Here is a 20,968-nt window from a genome sequence, read left to right as displayed (position 1 = left end):
TGGAACACTGTGAGAAAATTAGTTCGATGAGACCGATTTTCCCACATTCGTAAACCTAGCAATTTTATCATTTGATGTGACTATCGTTTATTCGAGTGCCTCAATATAAATACATTTACGCCTCCAGACAACTGTTTTCGACTTTATTTATCATTTCTTTGCGTCCTGATTCTCCAATATCTAACCTGGATTCGTCAACTTGTACATTAACCACCAAGGCCAAGGTTTCGCTTCGCTCCATTGTTTTTTCCCTCGCCACGACCCTCTAGAAATGGTGTCTTCATCGTCGTATCACCTTTCAGTCGATGCATATACAAGGCCTTTCGGACTCCATTGCCGCCAGAACGAAGACGCCGCACCAGCAAGTTTCTTACTGCCAAGAGTTACTCGGATACGCTGGGACATCACGGAACGCAATTCCTCAGCGAACTAGAGGTCTACGATATTGTCAGCCCGCTGCTCCGAGATACGAGCATCACAGCTAGTATCCTTGCCGAGTGCTGGCCCAAGATGGTCGCTGGCGGACGAGCAAAAGAAAACAGTTCTCGGTAAAAAAACACGGGCGTCTGTATTTATCCGCTATAATCAGTAATAATTGCAATTTGCTGAATAAAGTATCCAAACTTTTAATTTGAAAATTTCGTGCAGACTTTCAACTGCTGGACATGCAATTTTTCCACACCATAAAGTATTGGGTCTGCGTTAATTTGATACCTCAATTGTTTTCAGTTATTTTCAGTGCTTTTACCTTATGGGTGATAAACGCCCATCTGGAAATGACAATAAAGTTGAATATTTGCATTTGTACCGTCCAAAGATGACCTGCTGATGCCTCTAAATGGATAATGGAGATAATTCGTCACAAATTCGTACGGGCCATTTCGCTGCATCGACAAGGTGGGGGGAGATGAATAGCATGCCAGGCGGAGTGCCAATAAAATTGGGAAGCTCCAAACAAAAGAAAAAAAAAATCGTAGCCTGCACCGTCATAAGCTGTTATTTCATTTCATCATTGATTATGGGCCAACTTGACAGGTGATGATCTCTTCTTGGCTGTATTGTTGTTGTGGAGACCACAATCGACAAATACTTTTTTCGTTTTTATGTGCAGAGACACTAATCATGTCTTATTGCGTAGGCAACTCGAACAGTTACGACGGGGCGAGATCATTAGCGAAGGCGAAGTCAAAGAGCTGTGTTGGAAAGCGAGAGAAATCCTTGTTGAGGAAGGAAACGTATTACGAGTGGATGCACCAGTTACGGTAAGATGACGACGAATATATTTTTTTGAGCAAGGTGTGTAACTCCTTGCTTGGCATCCAATTAGATTTGCGGCGACATTCACGGTATGGAATGAACGGGCTTTGCCTTTTTTTTAATCGTGGGGTATCAAACTAACGGCGGCAAGTATAAAGGACAGTTCTATGATCTGAAAGAGTTGTTCAAAAAGGGCGGCGAGTGTCCCGATACCAATTACTTGTTCATGGGTATTGTATCTTTTCAGGATGAGAACGAAATGTCGCAACATCGCCATGGGCACTAATACTGCTGCATCCAGGCGACTTTGTCGATCGTGGTTACTACTCTGTGGAAACTTTTCTGTTATTATTGGCGCTGAAAGTCCGGTATCCCGATCGTATTGCTCTGATTCGAGGCAACCATGAAAGTCGACAGATCACCCAAGTCTACGGTTTTTACGAAGAATGTCTGCGCAAATACGGAACTGCAAGTGTGTGGCGCTGGTGCTGCGAAGTGTTCGACTTTTTGAGCCTCAGCGCCATCATTGATGATAAAATCTTTTGTGTCCATGGTGGATTGTCGCCCAGTATAAATACACTTGATCAGGTATATATATCGCGGGGACGTCGATTGGTAGAGGCATTTTAGCGAAACTGGTTGACTCATGTCATTTCTTTGGGGGCAGATCCGACTCATTGATCGAAAGCAAGAAGTACCTCATGACGGCGCCATGTGTGACTTATTATGGTCAGATCCAGAAGGTGAGATGGGAAAATGGAATGGACACCTGATATGGGTTCCTGTAAGCTAACACGCATCTAGATATTGAACGATGGGGTTACAGTCCGCGTGGCGCGGGGTACTTGTTCGGTGCCGAAGTGGTCCAAAGCGTAAGTACTCCAAACATATCTTTATGAATGTTCAAAGATAACAGAGGAAAAGAATAAGCGGTAAAACAGTGATACTCATCCGTGCATATGTAGTTTTTACATACCAATGGGTTGGATTTGATTGCACGTGCTCATCAATTAGTCATGGAAGGATATAAACTCATGTTCAACGATACCATTGTTACAGTTTGGTCAGCACCAAATTATTGCTACAGGTACGTCTTGCCGTGATGCTCGTGATTATACTGCCATTGCTCATTGAAATTTTGGGTCGTGGCATATAGATGTGGAAATATTGCAGCAATATTAAGGTTGGACGACAATTTGGAGAAAGAATTTTTATTATTCGAAGCAGCGCCACAGGTATGGCATCGTCTTGTACCGAGATGGAGTATGGCATGTGGATGGGCTAACTTGTGTATCTTGGTTTTTTTTGGTGTTTACAGCAAGATTACCGTGGTCTGCCTGTAAAAAAGACATTGCCAGATTACTTTCTTTAACTCTTGTAATTATTTCTTTTGATTTTTTTGTTTTCTCTTCTTTCACGATTCTCGCAAAAACACACATATATACATTCTCTCTTTACTATTTTCTCTCTACACTTTCGTTTCTCCATATCTTCGTTTATTTTTCCCCTCCTTGACGATAAATTTACAATGAAAAACAAAAAAAGAAAGAGGATTCCTCACAAACAATGGTATGCACATGAAAAAGAATATGAAAAAAAAAGTGATCGATACACATTTAGTGTGTGGAAGGCTCCCACGTGCCTTGTTCGATGAGCGCTTCATCTTTTCGTCGTTGCTGATCGAGAGCAATGTACCGAGTAGCAATACCTTTGTCGGTTTCGGTAAAGGCATGGATCTTGTCGGTTTCTTTAATACAGGACGTTTCAAAATGCCAATCTTCGCCCTCCGCGTAATGCGTAAAAATAAGATACCGATCGGCCCAGCGGTGTTTGTCACGTAGCAAACCGCCGTTCCACCACCATGGTTTCCCTTGCGCATCAAGATGAAGTTGATTACCACACACATTATTCTTGTCACCCGCATCACCCAATCCGCCGATAACCGCGCCGTATGACTTGACAAACGCATAAGGTGTCTGCATCATCTCATAACCGATCCAGAATGTCTATGGTCATGTTGACAAATGGTCAGCGACTATGTTTTCCCCTAAACAACTTTTTCTTTGTTCCCTGACAACCGACCTCTTTATCGCCGTGCATCTTCTTGTAAGTCACCTCGTCACGCTCGTGCTTGTCATTCATCTTGCAGGTCGCCAGTAAGCCTAGCAATGACTTTTTCTTGTTGACTACCACCACCCCTGATTCTTGCTCGTGAGCCGATCGTAACTGCCACCAACGGGTCTTTTCTACTAGAGAACTTTTGGTGGGTAAGAAGGACTGCAACCATCGTTTGCCGACATCCCAGTTCGCGAATAAGGTACGATCGTAAAAGAAAAGGGTTCCCGTCGCCTTGTAACCTTCATCGTCGAACAACGTCTCTGGCTTTTGGAAGAAAAACGCATCGGCATCCATCATGATCACTTCTGAAAAACTGCTCGCTAATATGGCATAAGGTTTAACGGCCCAACCGCCGAACTGTGTATAGAAATCATTGATGTAATCCACCGCTTTGACGATTTTCAAATTGTCGAATTCGGTTTCCAGATATCTTCGTCGTCCCTCACTCAAGTCATCATCTCGAATATAGAAAACTTCAATTGGCAGTTCGGACTTGAGCACTTCGCGAATACCTCGAATGGTCGTTGCGGCATGCTGGAATTGGTGGTTGCCGACACATAGAACAATGCCTCGGCCAGCGGTGCCGTTATTCGCGTGAAACATGTTGGGCCAGTGCGGACGGATCCATGGATAAACGATGTGTTCCAACTTTTCGTAAAGGGCCCATGCTTTGCTATATTTTGGATCATGCGCCACGTCAATTTTTCCTTCGGCTAGGATGGGATCAAAGTACTGGTATAATCCCTTGAACACACGTTGCTGGTATGTTAATATGGAAAAATCGGGGACTTCCGCTGTAAGTAATAACTTGAATTCCATCGATTGACCAAACGATGTTCCCAATGACTGAGTATCAGCATCTAGATGGGGGGATATGAAGATCATCAGCCATTTTTCTTCTACCGACATTTTCTACCGAGAATCAGAGCCAACTGTTTGTACCTGTCCAGGGAGCAATGGGGGTTGGAATTGCAATATCATGCGTTTTGGCAAGCTTAGCAATACCCTCGGTTGCAGCCTCAATCACTATCATACAAATGAAATTTATGTTTTAGAATGAATAAAGATTATCCAAAATACTGTTGCCTGGGATCAACGTTTCACTTACGAGGTTCAACGACGGTCTGTCGCTCGATTGCTGAGCGATTTTTTCCCATGGTATTGGGATTTTTGTTGCTGTTATCATCGACCAATGTCAAAGGATTCCTCAAATAATCATCGTAACGAAACGAAATAAAGCTAAAGGATACTAAAAGTAGTACCAAAAGGGGTATAAAACGGATGCAGTGCGACTTGGTACGAGCATGCATGAGATAGAAATCCGCAACACAATGAAAAAGTAATATAAAAGAGAAAGAGAAAGCCTGGATAAGAATAGACGTTGGTCAATTATTCGTCTAAAGGATTTGTACCACCTTGCGGCTTGCGGCTTTGGAAAAGAAAAGAGAAAAAAAATTTGCCCTCGTTCCACTTTATAATTTATTTGCCGAATAAAAGTTCTGTTTTTCACCATGGAGGACGTGAGTTTTCCTTTCTTTATCACCGAGCAAGACAAAACTATAGACCATAATAAAATGGGAGCAAACTAAATATGAAAAAGGGTGACCGGATCGGTCATATCCCGAAGTCCTTTTGCTGAAACAATTATGTCCAAGATCAATCGTCTAAACCGCCCGTCAAATGTCCGTGCATCCAAGCTAAATCCGACCACAAACGTGAGTGGATTTGGACGCGGCGTTCCAACATTAAACCCGATAGATATCAATGCGAACAACAACGTCTTCAAGTAAATGAAATTCACAATATATTTATTTGTTGTATAAAATCATCTCTCATGATCTTTTCCAAAGTCAAAAAACAAGAAAGCCATGGCATACGCATAAGGGAGACATGCATGAAGAAAAGGTGAAAGACCGGTTAGCGTGGTTGAGCGCCGACTTACCGTGCAAGTATAACTTTAAAAAATCATTCTGTATCCCCGGTATAGCCGTTCAGTTGAACGTCCGAACAAACCTATCAGCATACTCAGCACCACTTCTTCTTTACACATGATTCTGAAGTATCATCTTGGTGATCTTATAAATAAGTTGTCTTCCAAACCTTGTCACAGTCAGCATCGACAAATCCGGCCTAATCGCATTTCCATCTCCGCCATCTCCATATTCATCAAATCAAGGGGTAAAGTGATCATGATCTTCAACTTGAGAATCAAATATTCGAGATAGAACGCAGGACATATTGCAAAAACACACTAGCTATTGTTCGCAAACGCCTTTAGCTCTTTGATAGACTTGTTTGAAGCTCATGGTACGAGAACCGAGAAGAGAAAAAAAAAAAGATGAACTTAGCAATTATTGAACACGGTGATGAGAAATCTTCGTATGTGTGTCCCTAAAAGGAAAAGCGGAATTCAGATCCTCAGGACACCTCTTGAAGTTGAATCATTTAAATTCGACATGACGAGCGATCAATTTGTTGGCTATGTCGGCTTGCAGCCGTTGGTACTCAATAAGAAAGACACTTATCTTCAAAGTTACACTTTTGCTCCTCGTCCGTTAGACGAAGATGAAGTAGAAATATCTGTTTCAGCTTGTGGCATGTAGGTGAATGCACTTTTGATTTTGTTGGGTTGCATATTTAATACCTCCATCAATATAGCTGTGGTTCAGATATTCATCAGCTGACCAATGTACGTTTTGACCCAAAAAAACTCAAGCCATCATAATACACAAAACTAATGGCATTTATCAGGGTTGGAAACGAGCTGTGTATCCACTGATTCCAGGTCACGAATTCATTGGCAAAATCACTGCGGTTGGGTCGGCCGTAAAAACGCACAAAGTCGGCGACCGTGTCGGTGTGAGTCCCGTTTGTCGTAGTTGCGGTAGCTGTAGGGAATGTCAGGACGAATTCGGTCAACTGTGCCCTGACAAGGTGACAACGTACAACGGCAAGTACAAGGGCTATTCTACCTTTGGGGTACGATCCATCTCACATACGCGCTGTTCAGCGAGAATACTCCTTGGCTCACAAACAAGAAAAAACGACATCTAGGGTTATGCAGACCGAGTCCGCGTGCAAGAGAGCTGGGCTATCAAAATCCCGGAAAATATCGGCGATGAGGAGGGTGCTCCGCTGTAAGTCATAATTAAAACACAGAAGGGTCCATTAAAACACACATCATGCTAACAGATAGCCCTTTCTGCCGTAGGTTATGCGCTGGTATTACTACGTAAGTAATAGCATCGTCGCTTTGTTCATGAGTTGTTTGTGAACGTACTGTTGATAAATGCTCTCTCCGTATAAAGATACCTGCCTTTCAAGCATTATCAAATTGGAAAGGATGCCACTGTAGGCATTGTAGGTATTGGAGGCTTGGGCCACTTGGCGGTAAGTGCTTGCAACAAAACTATGGATACTCCGACTTCCAGATGTTAATCAAGCCAATAGATTCAATGGGCGAAAGCGAAGCAATGCAGACGCATCGTTGCAATTTCTTCATCGTCGTCAAAGGCTCAGGAAACTGCTCAGTTGGGCGCTACAGATTTCGTCGTATTGAAAGAAGGAATTCCAGCCGAGTTGAATCAAAGCATTGATTATCTGTTTGTGTGCGGCAGTGGCAAGTCGACCGACTGGGGTGCCTTGCTTGGTCTGATCAGGACACGCGGTAAAATGATTTTGCTTGATGTGCCGGAGCAACCTGTTGCACTCCCTCCGGCCGCGTTTCTCTATCGCCATATCAGCATTGTAGGTAGTTTTGTCGGCAGCAATGGCGATTTACAGGAAATGCTCGATTTTGCCAGTCAAACCGGTGTGCGTCCTTGGATCCAGAAAGTGGGCAATTCCTTAAACGAGGTGAACCGTGGAGTGGAAATGCTAATGACCGGTCAAGCCCACTATCGTATTGTTATCTGCGGCGAAGGAAGACAATAAGGATCATATTTACAGAAGAAAGTCAGACAAGAAGGACGGCTAGAGTCCAACTGTTATTTATTTTTTTCAGAGACATATAGGGAGAAGAGGATGATGTTATTAGAGAGAATAAATTTTTTTCTCATCAGTGAAGAGAATGGAATAAGACGTTTGGTGTGGAAAGCTCATAGTTTTGCATGATTTGTGACGCCCATTCAAAGATTCATATTTCCTGAAAACTTGAAATTTCCTGCAAGGCTCTTTTATCTTTTTGATCTTTGTTTCTCTTTTTTTATTCAACCATCAAGCATCCATGCTTCACAAAGGCACCTACAGCGACGAAGAAATTCGACAACTCATCTCTCTGCTTCATGAACATGTCAACCATTGGTCCTCTGATGGAACCGCCAGCGTCGTGGAAGTGTATATTCGACCGAGAATGCGGCGAACTCGACGATCCCTTTTGCAAGTCATCAGCAAACTTTTAAAAATCTATCGATCACTCAAGACCGGCAAAGACAAACAAGCCTGGCAATACTACGACTCTTTCCATATGCTTATGAACTGCTTCCATGCCAATGAAAGTTCAGATACTGACGCGACACAAACTGCAGAATGTCGTCAAAACATTGCCTCCAACCCGACTATCATCACCGACGATAAGGAATTTAGTAGACTGGAAATTGATCGCGTGCTTCAATTCTTGAACGAAGATAGACTATCTGATACGCTAGCCTTCCCAACTTATACTCAGCGAGGGGTTATTTACTCTATCATGGCTCGATATGAACGAGAAGAACAATTGAAGGAACAAGGCCACCCTATCTCCTGGAAATGGTATGGTACGATTGAAACCTACTTGAAGCAACGGCAAAATCGCTCCCGATCATCGCCGCAGACATCCTTCTCAACCACAAGCCCTCAATCCTCCACCACGCGGCTTCTCGATGAAGAAGTATCTTGCGAATCAAATCCACGTAAAAGTAAATGTTATGTCACGGAAAATCACCCTACACACAAGCCTATTCATCCCTTTTTCTTATAGACACTACGAATTACCATCTCCTCCGGCACAATAGCAAGATCATGAAGAAACAAATGACCAAGCATAGCCGAAAATCCTTCAAGAAAGCGTATAACGACAAGGAGCGGGAGCGGCTGGACCATGTGATGAGATTATCAAAGGTTGATTCCTTATTGGAAACTCTCGATACGATTCGACAGGATCTTTTGGCCGAGCAACAGAAACTGATGAACGAGCATCAGCAAGAACTCGAGTATTTCAATGCGGAAGCGGCCCGATTCCAACATTGGGTACGCGAACAGAACGAATGAATGGCAAGTTCAATTTTTGCTTCTATTTCGCTTCTTTTTTTCTTGCTTTTTTGGCTAAAAATGACTAAGTACACCGAGACACAATAATTTAATGATGATGGGCATCCACAGACTTGACATTGTAACCGATCAAGTTTCTACGACCAATGATCTCGCCAATTAAGAAGAAAGTGTAAATTTCAGCTGCGACAACACCACCCTGAGCGATATCCCTCCAGGTAAGGTTCTTGAGAGCGGCCACGTTCATGTTCTTTTGGATGATTTGACGAGCCTGAGTAAATTGCTCACCGCTAGGGAAAGCCATGCCTTCCTTGACATACACTTGTTTTGCGATTTCACCAGCAACCTTGGCATTATACACAATGGGACGTTGCAAAGCTACCAAAGGACCCAACAACGCATCAGCTTATTCCTTTTTCTCGAGCCCTCGTAAAAATAAAAATTCTCTTACCAGTAACCTTGGACAAGGTAGACTGAAGCGCACCAATGAACTTGCTAGCAGACATTTTTGTTGGACAGGGACAGAGGAAGCAGCCCCAAATTGTTTGGTAAACATGCCGAAATCTGGATCGCGGGGTTTTATATTTAGGTTGCTTGCGTCATCATTTTCTTAGCAAGTTGTAAAAAAGACATTGCGATTGAAACCTCAAGACTTCCTATATGAAAATAATAGGCACTTCAATTGTAAACTTCAAACGATGTATTTAAGGCTCGGTATTAATATTACAGATTAAACAGCTGATACTTGAAATATTATTAGCGACTTGGGGACGCCCGCAGAGTTCATCAGGACTACACTATTCAACGATATCTCTAATTACGGGTACAGTTCACCTAGAGATAATCTTGCACAATAAAAGTATTGTTCAAAAGGTGGATCATTCGGTAACCACCCATCCAAAAAAAGAAGTAACATGAAACGCGAATGAAAATTTGTCATGCCATGATATTATGAAAAAAAAAAAAAAATGTTTCTAAATTCTTACAAGGTCTTTGTATGGATGCTTACAAACAAATGAAGTATTATACTCGAGCTTTGAAGATCCTTAATTTCTTATCTTCACCACCACTGAGAATTCTTTCACCATCCCAATCGACGCTGAGCATCTTGTCCTTCTTTGATGCATCCTCCGCATCGATTGTGTACAGCGAACCTTTGCTTCGGATATCCCAGACACGAATTGACGAATCGTAAGAACCAGAACACAAAGCATATTCCGAATTAGGAGCCCATGAGACTGACGACACCCACGCGGAATGACCCCTCAGAGCAAGTTTTACATTTGTGCCATCTACAGCAAATTTTATACGATAAGAGTCCAACCCTTTGCTTTTTGCAAATGGATGTCGCGCCTGACAAACACATACCTTCCGAACGAGGATCCCATAGACGGATGATATTATCAGCGTGACCTGTCGCCAATAATCGAGCTTTGGCCGAATAATCCACGTCGAGCACCACTTTCTCGCAATTCTATGGGTAATATGCGGAACAGTTTAATACCATAATACGCTCGGTTTCGCACTCATTAGTAGATTCTGTACCTTGGTAACCAGGTTGACTTGCTGTTCTACATCCCAAGAACGGATCGAATGATCCCACCCACCAGTATATACAATATTCGAATCAGTTGTATCAAATGCCACAGCATTGACACCGCCAACGTGACCCGTTAAAGTGAGTGCCGCGGTCTAATTAAAAAAAAATACACTGTTAGAATTGCGTTGACCATGTGTTTGTCACGAATATACACGCAGTACCTTGATTTTACGACCATCCTTGGGTTCCGTCTTCTTTCTCTTTTTCGATCCGCCCTCTGCATTCTCACGCTCATCATCCACAGGCACTTCAGTCTTCCAAACTTTGATGGTTGCATCAGCAGAAGCACTGGCGATCTACACAGCAGAAAAATCATTGAGTCACCCGATCTAAGCAAAGGTAGTCAATGGTTCCTTACAAATTTGTTTTTGGTATCTACAGCGATCGCTTCAACGGGTGCTTTGTGGCCTTTGCATTCGTATAATACTTGATGATGATCATTGTCAAAAGAATACTACATTTACCAAATTCGTTAGTTCTGACATTGAGCAAGCAAGAAACTTGGCATAAATTTTTTTGATACACACCTCCCAGGCAAGTACACTGTGATCTAAGGAGCCCGAATACACTTTGACGTTATGATCTATGTAACCGAAAATGCTGGGTCAATACGGAAAGGTGCAGAAAGCAAAGTAAACCTCTTCAAAATTACCATTCACGGCACCAAATGCTACGCTCTTGACAGAATCAGTGTGTCCGGATAATGTAGCAATACATTGACCTGAAGTGTTCCACAGTCGCACCATGTTATCGTACGATCCAGTAAGGAACAAGCTAATTATTCAACAAACAGATAATAAGTTCCATGTTATTTCAATCTACCGATTCTGATGCCGTACCCTTTGGAACCTTGAACTGAGCTGATCCAATCGTCATGTTGAAATGCCGAAAGTGGTGTAGGAGGAAGCATCGATTCGACATACTCGATGGTGATTACATTTTCCTAGAGTAAGCCGATCAGCTAACGATTCCGGGCTGTGGATTCAAATGATCGATCGCTTACCGTTGACAGGCGCTTGTTCGTCAAATATTCGGCAATGCTGGTACGCAAAATTTCACCGTCAATCAAAAAGTCGAAAGGGACAGGTTTTTCTGCAAGCGAATAAAATAATATGAGCTACGAGTAATGAGAAACCATCTCGATACCATGATCGCTTACCGTGACCGAGCAGGTTGTTAATGATCTCAGAAAGACCATATCGTTTAAAGTTGGAAGGGACCAAGATTGGCGCATCGTTTACTGCATACTTGACTTGTTGCGTGGTAAAACGCACTTGGACTTGTTCCTGTTCACTGGACATGATGTAGGTTCAAAATGGACGACACACAACGCAATAGCGGGAATCATCCACTGGGTCAAAAAATAATTAGTCTCGACGTGATCCGGTGGCTTATCCCTGGAGCGAAACTGTGACCGTTTTGTATTGCCTCTCTCTATGGAACGAGTTCTTAAAATGTGCAAGTCGCTTCCTCTGGGCTGTGTCATGCCCATGTTTGGGCCTTTTAAAAAGCTACTATGAACAATTTGAACGATTGATATTAAATAAATGTACTGATAAAGGTCATGACTGTCTGATAGCTATTGACCAAATTGAGAAAAGGAAAACTACTTGCGATTTTCTTCCCCTTCCCGTAGATGTTTACGAGTGCAAAAAATGAGCTACAGGCTATGTACAATTTCAATGCCAAGGTTTATTATCCACCATAGATGATATTCCGGCTGCATCAAAAGCACCTGCAAGTTTTTCCAAAGAACTTTATGCAAAAATATCCAAATGACTCGTCTCATTGGCGAACACGCAGAAAAAGACGGTCACATGCTTCATTGGGCAACCGTGCTCAGAAATCGCAGCAGTGCAGTGCTGTTTCCGCCGTATTACCCAGCTAGCCCACTAATGGAATACCCATTGGATACGGATTCTTTCGACAACACCATTGAAAAAGCGAGGGAAACACTGCGAAAAATTAGGGAACACAGATATGAGCAGTATCTGAGAGAGGCCGATGCCTACCGAGAACAAATCGAGAAACAACGCGAAGACAATGTGCATGTACTGGAAGATAATGTCAAGGGTAAAAGCAAAGCCTTTTTCTTGTGCTCATTCACCACTTGTCTTACTGAATTGTATTATACAGCGCTAGAAGCTCGTTTAAAAGCCCTGAAAGCTGCTTGTTTTGAGCTTGACCAACACAACGATACCTGTCAACACACCATTGCCGAACTACAACAGAACGAGGAACAACTGATCGCGGAAAATGGAACCATAGAAAAAGAGAACAAAGAACTAGAGGAACAGATTCAGCGACTCAAAAAAGAAGCCGAAGCTGGTGACCAGTTGCCAAATGAAGGTTTATCCGATGCTGTCTCGTAAGCTGATTTTTGGTTTTTATGTGACCTTGTTGTCGAGAAATACTGAAACGCGGGATCGAACAGATTACAGTTGGCCATTTATCACAGCTTGGGCATACGAATGGTACAAAATGATCAAGCCATCTTCAATAAGGCTGTTATAAGTAAATATACTTTCTGGTAAAGAATGGTTTTCAAAATGCATCACTAACCATAATCATATAGCATCGCCAGATCAAGGACGAGTACGAACGGTATCCCTGGAAGGTCTTTCGTCTTACTACGCCGCAAAATATCTGTGGAATGCCATCACACCACCACCATCATCACGTAAATAATATCATTTATATCCTTGCATGTTACCTTCAATACTTGATATTTATACTTTTACACTGCATATAAAAAAATATCATTAAGATTTTGATAAAAATAAGCTCTATAACTCTAAAAATGATGCTTGAAAATCTAAAAACATATATGAACATAGGGTAGGTTATCTTTTGATCTCTCATTTCGCTTGAATTTTTTGGGGAACTTTCTTTTGTTTTTAAGGATTTGACGGTAGGGTAATGATGTGGCATGCGAAAGGACGGGCAGGTGTATATGGCGTTTTTAAACGATGATGGGGACAGGACGATGCTTTGCTTTTGCCATCGATGAATTCAGTGGCGTTGTTGGAGGCGCGGGATCTTTTTCGTCGACGGGGTCGTTGTGGAATAAATTTACCAAGTTACTCATCCAAGATGTTTGCCTTGCGGGTTTTTGACTTGGATTCGTTGGTTCAGCCGACGTGCGGGCAAAGGAGGGAATCCAGGAAGCATCAGGAGTCTTGGATAAAGCTTCCGTCTCCTCGGTGATGGTTTGCATTTTCATTGATTGGTCAATACGGCGAACGTAATCCGCCTGCAAGTCGTTCAGTGTAAGTCGCAAATCAGCTACCTCCCGGAGAATCATCTGGATCGTTTTTAGCAGGGCAGTAAACACGGTTATTGCTTGCTCTTCTTTACAGCTTGGTATGGTGACACCGAGGCTGTCCGAAGTGCCCGATAACAAATCGAACCGTTGCTTGCATTCTTCAATATCGATCAATATGTTTTGAATGATGGAATTGCTCATATCGCTTAGTTCCGACATGTCAAACGCCCGGTGTAAACGACGATTCAGCTTTCGAGGATCCGTGGCGCATAGACGTTCAAAGAGTTGATGAGCTATCAACTGAAGCGCACTGTAAGATGATTGAACATGACTCTGCCACTGCGACTCTTCTCCGGTAATTGTTTCAGGCGACAGGGATGTATCTTCTTGCAATAATAACGAGATGGACGGTTTATCAAAAGACAGAACAGACGATGACGATGGCGAAGGGTATCCTGATATGTGTGGAATACAAGAAATGTTTTTAAGTAACGAAGTGGTTTCATTGATGGCGAAGCCGTTTACCATGTTCTCGTTTGGGATCTCGTGTTTCTGGCAATGGCGCTGGCGGAGCGTTTGAATCCTTATTTGTATCAGCGCAAGTTTCGTACACGGAAGAAATCTGATGTGAGATTGCATGATTTAGCGGATCATTACGGCAAAACAATGTGAGGGTGCTTACCTGGAGAAGGCCTTGGCGTAACTGCTCATTATAGCATTTCATTTGGGAAAGAACTCCGTTTTGCACGACAAACATGGCTAATTCGTGATGTTCCCGAGTTAAAACCTCATTGGCGGCCCGAGCATCTTCTAAAAAGATGTCATTTTTTTTTAAATCAATGGAAATCCCTAAGAGGAGTAAGAAGAGACGCGCTTACCATACTTTTCTTGCAATCGCTTGTGTTTATTTTGCCACATCAGCTCGTTTCTTCGCGTCATTGTTATTTCTTGTTTCAAATCATCCATCTAAATGTTTGAAGGGGCAAACCAGTTGCGATGGTTGACACAAGTTTGAGAGCGGGTTCATGAATGAGCACAAACGGTCTTAAACAAGAATATACCTGGTTACGCAATTCATTTTCAATGTTATTTTTTAAGCTTAGCATCTGTTCACAAAGTTTGAGTCTGGAAATTTCTTGTGTATAATTTTCGAGTTTTGCCATCATTTCTTTCGAATGTTCTCTCGAATATTTCACTTCCAACTGAAGCAACTGGATCATCTATAGTCATGCCAACGTTTTAAAAACATTCATCATGAGCTTTCTTGTAGTTTGATGGATCTAACCTCTTGTGCATTTTGTGCATTCCATGCAAGTTTCTCATTTTCTCGTCGTAGTGCGTCCCGTTCGTTGATTGCCTGCTGCAGCGTGTTCTCTTCTTCCTACGATGATTTCAAGAAAAAGAAAAGGTAAAATTACTTTGGGTGTCATTGTTTCGAAATTGAAGTGATTCATACAGCAATGGATATGCGTGGGGAAACTGCGTATTTGCCGCAGCGGGATTCATGGTCCTTTTTCTCAAGTAATAATGCTTGTCCCAGTTCTGGAAACAATGGATTGTGTCAATAAGTCTGTTAATGAGTTTTAGACCAATGCATTTTCCCGGTACAATCCCGGGCGAAGCTACCCACCTGCAGCCAATTGAGCATCATGCTCCATCCTTCTGTACGCTTCGTTGAATAAGCGCAGTCGATCGCATTCGATATTATGGCAGCAACATTCGAAAGTAGTTTTGTCCCAGTCATTCAGATTGCGTACATTGATGGACATCATATTTTCCATCGGGAAAATAACCGTTTAAAAGTTGGGATGCTTTTAAATGGAAAGGATGGGCAAAATTGACTTTGGCGGATTCGACACTGCCTCTATTTAAAATACGGAAAAAAAATCTGTAACTGTATCACACCCGGTTCTTCCTATTTTCTGTGAGTTGAAACGTCAAAAAGTTCCTCGTACTCGTTATTTTCTTTCTTTTTTCTCCGATCATCCAAATCCCTCAAACCTTTTGAGCAGTAATACCCTCTTCATGTATTTACATAGTAATGATACACATACAATTCTTCAGAGTGATGCTTATTACTGAAGTAAAATACAAAAGCCGGAGCGTTGCTTCCGAATATTGCCTGGTGCATATCAAGACATTGATTTCTTCATGCATTAACTGAGAATAAGGATACTGCTCTCCTCGATCGTGCATTGATCATTTATGTTGTTGATTATTCTTACTGTTTCTACCAAGACTGTTATAATTTTCATTGATAAATTAGACTTTTTGGAACTCGAAGCACAGCGTGATCATGGGAGCGCTATTTTCCTTGCATCACAAGAATTTTCATGTGGGGGGACAGTGAAATTTTCTGGGTTCGGAATGCCTTTTTATGTTGGTCGCATAATCAAGGCAGCGGTTGATCATCAATCTGGGAGTTTATTTATTGAAACTCAGTCACGCGCAACATTGGGAAAAATGGAGGCCACTCACAATGGGTGAAGTGAATTTCCAAAACAAGACACGGTGACGTTTTTCTCTTTTCTTTCTTTCCATAACTTTTCTTTTTTTTTATCTTGTCTTTAATAGGCTCAAGTCACTTTTACACTTGCTCATAATGTCGATCAATAACAGCAGAATGCGTATCGGCCAATACCATATTATCAAAACCATTGGCACAGGCTCATTCGGCAAAGTCAAACGTAGGCCATTCATAAACCACGTTGCAAAAAACGTCGCTCAATAACGTAAAACTCATTCTTCCACTTTTTCAATTGCATACAGTTGCCGTTCACGCAATTACAGGACAAAAAGTCGCTCTCAAAATTATCAACCGAAAGAAGATCGCTAGCTTGGATATGGGCGGCAGAGTCAAACGTGAAATTCAATACCTAAAGCTGTTACGACATCCCCATATTATCAAGCTGTAAGTGAATGAGGCGCCATCGAACACATGCACCATTCTGACAGTTGAATGACCATCGATAGATATGAAGTTATTACCACTCCAACAGATATAATCATGGTTATTGAATATGCAGGCAAAGAACTGTTCAACTATATTGTGGAGAAAGGAAAGGTACATTAACGACCCGACCGTTCAGTCATGATCTGTTGATGCTTATCTCCGCTTATCAATTATTCTCCAAAGATGGCAGAAGACGATGCTCGACGATTTTTTCAACAAATCATATGCGCTGTCGAATACTGTCACCGTCATAAAATCGTTCACAGGTAAATTAACCTCCCCGTTCTTGGGTGTCTTCCAACATTACATCTAATACTTTGGCTTATGTAGAGATCTAAAACCAGAAAAGTGCGTTTCTTCGAAGATTATTTTACCATTTATCAAATTGCTGACTTTTTTCTTCTTTGGTGCAGTCTGCTGCTAGATAGCAATAACAACGTAAAAATCGCCGACTTTGGTTTATCGAATATCATGACGGATGGTGACTTTCTGAAAACAAGTTGTGGCAGTCCAAACTATGCAGCTGTAAGTGGAAAAATGCAAACACAGTGATAATATGTCTAATTCATAAATTGATCTGAGGGCAGCCTGAAGTGATTTCTGGAAAGTAAGCATTGACGAAAGAAGAAGCAAATCGACGTTTTGTCATACTGATCGTTTTTCATGGCCAGATTATATGCAGGACCCGAAGTCGACGTTTGGAGTTGCGGTGTTATCCTCTATGTCATGCTGTGCGGCCGTTTGCCCTTTGACGACGAATATATTCCGACACTGTTCAAAAAAATCAATGGTACGTTGTGGAAGCAAGTTTGTGGTTAGGCAATCCTAACCAGTGTACAACCACAGGTGGCATCTATACCATGCCGTCCTTTTTAAGCCCTGAAACAAAATATCTTTTAACCTCCATGCTTGTCGTCGATCCTATGAAACGCATCAGTATACAAGAAATAAGGTATGTAGTATTCGGAGGTGCTTCTCTTTCGTATTTCCTTGGCGACATTTTAACCTTGGAGAGGACAGACAAAATCCATGGTTCAACACAAATTTGCCGGCATACCTTCGCCCATTACCAAATACAGAAGCAGACAGTTGCCTACCTATTGATGATGATATTATTGACGAGTTAAGCAAGGTTAGTGAAAGATGAGCATACATGGCTCTTTTTTTGTGTGATAATCTGTCTTACCCCAAATTCAAAGAAAATGAACTATCCTAGCGAAGTCATCCACAGAGCTCTACAAGAACCTGAGAATAATCAATTTAAAGTTGCCTATCAATTGGTCATTGATCATAAGAGACTATTAAGGGATTGTAAGTAGGGTGAAAACGAAAACGCAAGTAAGAAATTGCCTCATTTAACCACACCGTGTCATAGCTGAAAACAACGATATCCAAAGCTTTTTTGCGACATCGCCACCGCCTTGGAATTCCACTTTTGAGGTAAGATGGGTTATTTACCAAAGGGATACTGGGGTTGGCTGATTTTTTTGGCCTATAGGATCGAGTGCAATCAATCCATCAAGAGCCAACAGATGATTCGCACAATGATATTGCATCCTCCATTAATGTTCTCAGCTCTAGTTTACCAAACTCCGATATTCATGTACCAGGTACGCATATGCCACATGCTGATATAGTGGTTGTGATCATCTTCAACTGATGCGACCCACTGTTGATAGCAGGCCGTGAACGATCATCTTCCCGAGCGTCCGCATCGAATGCTCAACCGATAGCCCCTATGTCAAGCACACCACCACCGGGAGCCATGGTTCCACCTGCGTCTCTGAACCGCGGCAACTCTACCAGTAGCCGATCGGGTCATCCACGACATCTTTCTACGACCTCGGCAACTCAGAAACGACCATCGAAATCACGCACAAAATGGCACTTTGGTATTCGAAGCAAATGTCCGGCATGGGAAGTGATGCTGGAAATCTACCGATCATTACAAAACGTTGGCATGGTAAGATTTATATACAGGAAAATGTCCTAATTTGCGCAAAGCATTAATTCCGGCTGTTAATGTATTGTAGGAGTGGAGAAATATTGACATGTACCATTTAAGGTGCCGTTACCGCTATGAAAGACTAAACCTTGTCGTGAAGTTCGACCTTCAACTGTACAAACTCGATAACAACAGCTACCTGGTGGATTTCAAGAGCGTTGAATCATCCAAATCAGGAACTGGCGCAGGCAATCTTGGACATCCTCCGTTTTCTTCGCTGGAAGAAAGTATGAAACGCAATCTTCAGTCTCTGGAACAGTTGCAGTTTTCTGATCAGAAGGACGGTACAATTCGTCTGGGAGACTGGATAGTGGATGAAAAGAACACAATAGAACATACTCCGAGCGTGTACCCGTTTCTCGATGTTTGCAGCAAGTTGATTACTGACATTGTGTAATGATATTGTATAGTTGATTCCTTCCTTTCTGCCTTACTCTTTTTTTTTTTTTTTAATTGCAATCTGTATCCTTCCCCGCTTTCTGAATACAAATCATTACGAACAGATATCGTGCTGTATTGTACCAAAGTAGAAGGCTTTTATCTGTTATGACGTTGAACCTGAGTGGATTCTTTGTTCATTTTTCTTCATTGAATAGATATAAGAAGAACAACGGAAAGGCTGCGAATGGTGAACGGATTAAAGGCGGATAAGCGAAGAGTTTGCTAAAATGTCACAGATGGTTGTAGATAAGCAGGTTTTGGCGGGAGGCATAAACGAAGAAATGGGATTTTAAAAGACCAGACAATGATGCTGGATGCAGAGGGCTCGAAAAAGCAGGCTAAAGCTGGTCAATTTTGACTTTGGCAGCAGTCAATGATTACCGATCACTGACTTTCAGTAAGCAGTTCATCGCATCATTGCTCCATGCGACTACTCAGGTTACTCACTTGGGTCTTGTCATGAACTCGGAAAGAACCTCGAGGCATTCAGTGGTTTGAATTGCACCTGCTCTTTCAAGTTTATTGTCCGGTGATTGACTGCTTGCCACTGCAAGTATACGGCTGATGATTTCTTAGTAATCCGTTGCGGTTAAAGAGATATTATAACGCGGCTCTGGTCCATCAAGAAGCGCATTGAATATTTGCGATACGATCTTTATAGCGCCAGAATAATAGATGGATTATTTAATGTGGCTTCCTTGTTTGCGAACTCTTGCTGTGATATGTAGTCGTAGCCCTTTTTTCTTCCTTGTCCATTGTCTCAAGTGCAACCATGCCGCCAATTTATTAGGTTTACCTTGCAATGGTTTCGCTACCGCTTTTCTTTTCCACTGCTAGTTAGCTTTTTGGTATTATGTCAAGCCCATATTTGCCTACATGTAATGTTTGGCGAACGTCGAACTACCGCAATGACACAAGGTTTTCATCATATGACCGATATTTTTCTTGTTAGGAACGCCTTCTGTATGTTGTTCTGACAAATTTCTTGTACGCTCGAAACAGTCTTTCCAACCTAATTGCACCGCTCTGCTTCCTCTTTTGACCTTCCATCCCTTACCTCCAATATAAGCCATCATCTTCTTAGTAAAGTACCAATCAAAGCATCTCATCGTGGCTCATGTAGTCGCGTAACTGACTTACTCTATTGTTCTTAAAAAAAGAGAAAAGAATACGCAGTAAACTTCTCTTTTTAGGTGAATGACGATGACCATATTATTTTTCTTTGCTGTTCCTTTATTTTCAACGTTGATTCATGCCATCAGAAACGGCCCCGGCTATGCATGCACCTTTTCCCTTTCTTTACACTTGAACTACAGTATCTGATTTACACACATTTTCGGTTGCACCTATTGAATTTTTTTTTTTGAAAAAAATAAAAATAAGAAAACACGCGCTCCTATTGGACCAGAATTATTTCAGCTCCGCCGTCCAAAAATTTCAAAAATTGATTCCTGCCAGATTCGAACTGGCGACCGTCTGTGTGTTAGACAGACGTGATAACCAACTACACCAAGGAATCTTGTTTTTATAGTTGTGTTGTAACATTTATTCGTGCAAAAAACAAAAGGCCAGTCACATAACAGTCACACATTGTTTTTTAGGGCAGCTTAATTTTTCTATATCGTCGTTTGGTCTGATGGTGCGTTTGGTGAATAGCGTTGTAAGGTTTTTTTTCGGGGCTGGTTGGTAAGGCGATTGTAATGTTGCAGTAAGTAGATAAGTTTCAGGTTGTTGTCTTTGAGCACCTGCTATATGAGGAAACGATATGTATCAGATCGTAAAGTTCGTCTGGTAAAGTAATTGGCATGTCATTCACTGCTTTATTTCGGATCGAAATATTTATATCAATAAAGATACTCTATTTTCTAGCTATGGTTTTGGTGGATCGGTCAATGGAAATGATGGTTCGGTTATTGGAGAAGAGTATATCCGCTAATGGAAAACGGTACTTCGGTTAATGGAAAAACGGAACGTCGGCAGGTGATAAACCAAACATTGCTGCAGGAAATCAAAAGAGGATCTGAGAAAAAATCAGGGCAGCAGAATGAAATCGGCGATCACAGCCACGAAGGAGAATTTTCG

At 41.9% G+C, this 20,968-nt stretch overlaps 8 protein-coding genes and 1 non-coding gene across 9 annotated transcripts; 4 read left to right on the top strand and 5 right to left on the bottom strand.

Moving 5' to 3' along the window:
• The first annotated feature begins 978 nt into the window (after nucleotides 1-978).
• Nucleotides 979-2,744, top strand: BYT42DRAFT_561283 (serine/threonine-protein phosphatase 4 catalytic subunit). Its single transcript, XM_051567348.1, has 10 exons — nucleotides 979-1,035; nucleotides 1,139-1,262; nucleotides 1,328-1,346; nucleotides 1,416-1,487; nucleotides 1,559-1,845; nucleotides 1,925-2,000; nucleotides 2,062-2,129; nucleotides 2,223-2,344; nucleotides 2,414-2,492; nucleotides 2,576-2,744. Exons 1-10 carry the CDS (start codon nucleotides 1,019-1,021, stop codon nucleotides 2,627-2,629), a joined length of 918 nt encoding a protein of 305 aa, XP_051426613.1. The 5' UTR covers nucleotides 979-1,018; the 3' UTR covers nucleotides 2,630-2,744.
• Nucleotides 2,745-2,873: 129 nt separating this feature from the next.
• Nucleotides 2,874-4,194, bottom strand: BYT42DRAFT_490928 (mannosyltransferase putative-domain-containing protein; the record flags this gene model as incomplete). Its single annotated transcript, XM_051564036.1, has 2 exons — nucleotides 2,874-3,263; nucleotides 3,340-4,194. The coding sequence occupies 2 exons, from the start codon at nucleotides 4,192-4,194 to the stop codon at nucleotides 2,874-2,876; spliced, it is 1,245 nt and encodes a 414-aa protein (XP_051426612.1).
• A 1,284-nt stretch (nucleotides 4,195-5,478) lies between these two features.
• Nucleotides 5,479-7,466, top strand: BYT42DRAFT_561278 (putative NADP-dependent alcohol dehydrogenase C 2). The gene is made up of 7 exons (XM_051567347.1): nucleotides 5,479-5,974; nucleotides 6,034-6,064; nucleotides 6,127-6,354; nucleotides 6,430-6,512; nucleotides 6,587-6,607; nucleotides 6,684-6,765; nucleotides 6,826-7,466. Exons 1-7 carry the CDS (start codon nucleotides 5,742-5,744, stop codon nucleotides 7,306-7,308), a joined length of 1,161 nt encoding a protein of 386 aa, XP_051426611.1. The 5' UTR covers nucleotides 5,479-5,741; the 3' UTR covers nucleotides 7,309-7,466.
• Nucleotides 7,467-8,460: 994 nt separating this feature from the next.
• On the bottom strand, nucleotides 8,461-9,158 carry BYT42DRAFT_561276 (mitochondrial ATP synthase g subunit-domain-containing protein). Its single transcript, XM_051567346.1, has 2 exons — nucleotides 9,074-9,158; nucleotides 8,461-9,000 (listed from the first exon to the last, which is right to left on the bottom strand). Exons 1-2 carry the CDS (start codon nucleotides 9,126-9,128, stop codon nucleotides 8,711-8,713), a joined length of 345 nt encoding a protein of 114 aa, XP_051426610.1. The 5' UTR covers nucleotides 9,129-9,158; the 3' UTR covers nucleotides 8,461-8,710.
• A 390-nt stretch (nucleotides 9,159-9,548) lies between these two features.
• On the bottom strand, nucleotides 9,549-11,591 carry BYT42DRAFT_561271 (nuclear protein Ytm1p). The gene is made up of 10 exons (XM_051567345.1): nucleotides 11,382-11,591; nucleotides 11,226-11,314; nucleotides 11,062-11,165; nucleotides 10,875-10,996; nucleotides 10,750-10,805; nucleotides 10,581-10,676; nucleotides 10,384-10,518; nucleotides 10,168-10,314; nucleotides 9,991-10,096; nucleotides 9,549-9,914 (listed from the first exon to the last, which is right to left on the bottom strand). The coding sequence occupies exons 1-10, from the start codon at nucleotides 11,521-11,523 to the stop codon at nucleotides 9,646-9,648; spliced, it is 1,266 nt and encodes a 421-aa protein (XP_051426609.1). The 5' UTR covers nucleotides 11,524-11,591; the 3' UTR covers nucleotides 9,549-9,645.
• Nucleotides 11,592-11,997: 406 nt separating this feature from the next.
• Nucleotides 11,998-13,006, top strand: BYT42DRAFT_642956 (uncharacterized protein; the record flags this gene model as incomplete). Its single annotated transcript, XM_051572596.1, has 4 exons — nucleotides 11,998-12,295; nucleotides 12,359-12,590; nucleotides 12,657-12,736; nucleotides 12,798-13,006. 4 exons carry the CDS (start codon nucleotides 11,998-12,000, stop codon nucleotides 12,908-12,910), a joined length of 723 nt encoding a protein of 240 aa, XP_051426608.1. The 3' UTR covers nucleotides 12,911-13,006.
• A 1-nt stretch (nucleotide 13,007) lies between these two features.
• On the bottom strand, nucleotides 13,008-15,339 carry BYT42DRAFT_561264 (uncharacterized protein). The gene is made up of 8 exons (XM_051567344.1): nucleotides 15,118-15,339; nucleotides 14,944-15,029; nucleotides 14,773-14,868; nucleotides 14,549-14,707; nucleotides 14,366-14,453; nucleotides 14,170-14,297; nucleotides 14,013-14,070; nucleotides 13,008-13,942 (listed from the first exon to the last, which is right to left on the bottom strand). Exons 1-8 carry the CDS (start codon nucleotides 15,266-15,268, stop codon nucleotides 13,185-13,187), a joined length of 1,524 nt encoding a protein of 507 aa, XP_051426607.1. The 5' UTR covers nucleotides 15,269-15,339; the 3' UTR covers nucleotides 13,008-13,184.
• Nucleotides 15,340-16,089: 750 nt separating this feature from the next.
• BYT42DRAFT_611800 (kinase-like domain-containing protein) lies at nucleotides 16,090-18,842 on the top strand (the record flags this gene model as incomplete). Its single annotated transcript, XM_051571552.1, has 15 exons — nucleotides 16,090-16,174; nucleotides 16,257-16,398; nucleotides 16,461-16,551; nucleotides 16,624-16,706; nucleotides 16,771-16,788; nucleotides 16,854-16,965; nucleotides 17,028-17,047; nucleotides 17,112-17,230; nucleotides 17,287-17,392; nucleotides 17,461-17,572; nucleotides 17,640-17,751; nucleotides 17,816-17,880; nucleotides 17,939-18,050; nucleotides 18,120-18,403; nucleotides 18,474-18,842. 15 exons carry the CDS (start codon nucleotides 16,090-16,092, stop codon nucleotides 18,840-18,842), a joined length of 1,830 nt encoding a protein of 609 aa, XP_051426606.1.
• Nucleotides 18,843-20,331: 1,489 nt separating this feature from the next.
• BYT42DRAFT_t41 lies at nucleotides 20,332-20,405 on the bottom strand. The gene has a single exon. It is a non-coding gene; the product is annotated as a tRNA-Val (tRNA).
• Between the last annotated feature and the right edge of the window lie 563 nt (nucleotides 20,406-20,968).

The sequence above is a fragment of the Radiomyces spectabilis genome (genome assembly GCF_025331425.1).
Source record: "Radiomyces spectabilis strain NRRL 2753 chromosome Unknown BYT42scaffold_3, whole genome shotgun sequence".
In the NCBI taxonomy this organism is placed as follows: domain Eukaryota; kingdom Fungi; phylum Mucoromycota; class Mucoromycetes; order Mucorales; family Radiomycetaceae; genus Radiomyces; species Radiomyces spectabilis.
Note: the sequence above shows the minus strand (reverse complement) of the source record. Positions and strands in the feature narration are given on the sequence as shown.

Bases quoted from the DNA above. Each gene is read 5' to 3' on its own strand.
- BYT42DRAFT_561283 (XM_051567348.1), top strand. The intron at 1,846-1,924 runs GTATATATATCG...CTTTGGGGGCAG, and splicing joins GTATAAATACACTTGATCAG to ATCCGACTCATTGATCGAAA. The intron at 2,130-2,222 runs GTAAGTACTCCA...GTGCATATGTAG, and splicing joins GTGCCGAAGTGGTCCAAAGC to TTTTTACATACCAATGGGTT.
- BYT42DRAFT_561278 (XM_051567347.1), top strand. From the start codon at position 5,742: ATGAGAAATCTTCGTATGTGTGTCCCTAAAAGGAAAAGCGGAATTCAG. The intron at 6,355-6,429 runs GTACGATCCATC...AACGACATCTAG, and splicing joins AGGGCTATTCTACCTTTGGG to GGTTATGCAGACCGAGTCCG. The intron at 6,766-6,825 runs GTAAGTGCTTGC...TCAAGCCAATAG, and splicing joins GAGGCTTGGGCCACTTGGCG to ATTCAATGGGCGAAAGCGAA.
- BYT42DRAFT_561276 (XM_051567346.1), bottom strand. From the start codon at position 9,128: ATGTCTGCTAGCAAGTTCATTGGTGCGCTTCAGTCTACCTTGTCCAAG. The intron at 9,001-9,073 runs GTAAGAGAATTT...GTCCTTTGGTAG, and splicing joins TACCTTGTCCAAGGTTACTG to CTTTGCAACGTCCCATTGTG.
- BYT42DRAFT_561271 (XM_051567345.1), bottom strand. From the start codon at position 11,523: ATGTCCAGTGAACAGGAACAAGTCCAAGTGCGTTTTACCACGCAACAA. The intron at 10,997-11,061 runs GTACGGCATCAG...TTGAATAATTAG, and splicing joins TCAGTTCAAGGTTCCAAAGG to CTTGTTCCTTACTGGATCGT. The intron at 10,677-10,749 runs GTGTGTATCAAA...TGGTAAATGTAG, and splicing joins ACAGTGTACTTGCCTGGGAG to TATTCTTTTGACAATGATCA.
- BYT42DRAFT_561264 (XM_051567344.1), bottom strand. From the start codon at position 15,268: ATGGAAAATATGATGTCCATCAATGTACGCAATCTGAATGACTGGGAC. The intron at 14,298-14,365 runs GTAAGCGCGTCT...ACATCTTTTTAG, and splicing joins GCGATTGCAAGAAAAGTATG to AAGATGCTCGGGCCGCCAAT. The intron at 14,071-14,169 runs GTAAGCACCCTC...GATACAAATAAG, and splicing joins TACGCCAAGGCCTTCTCCAG to GATTCAAACGCTCCGCCAGC.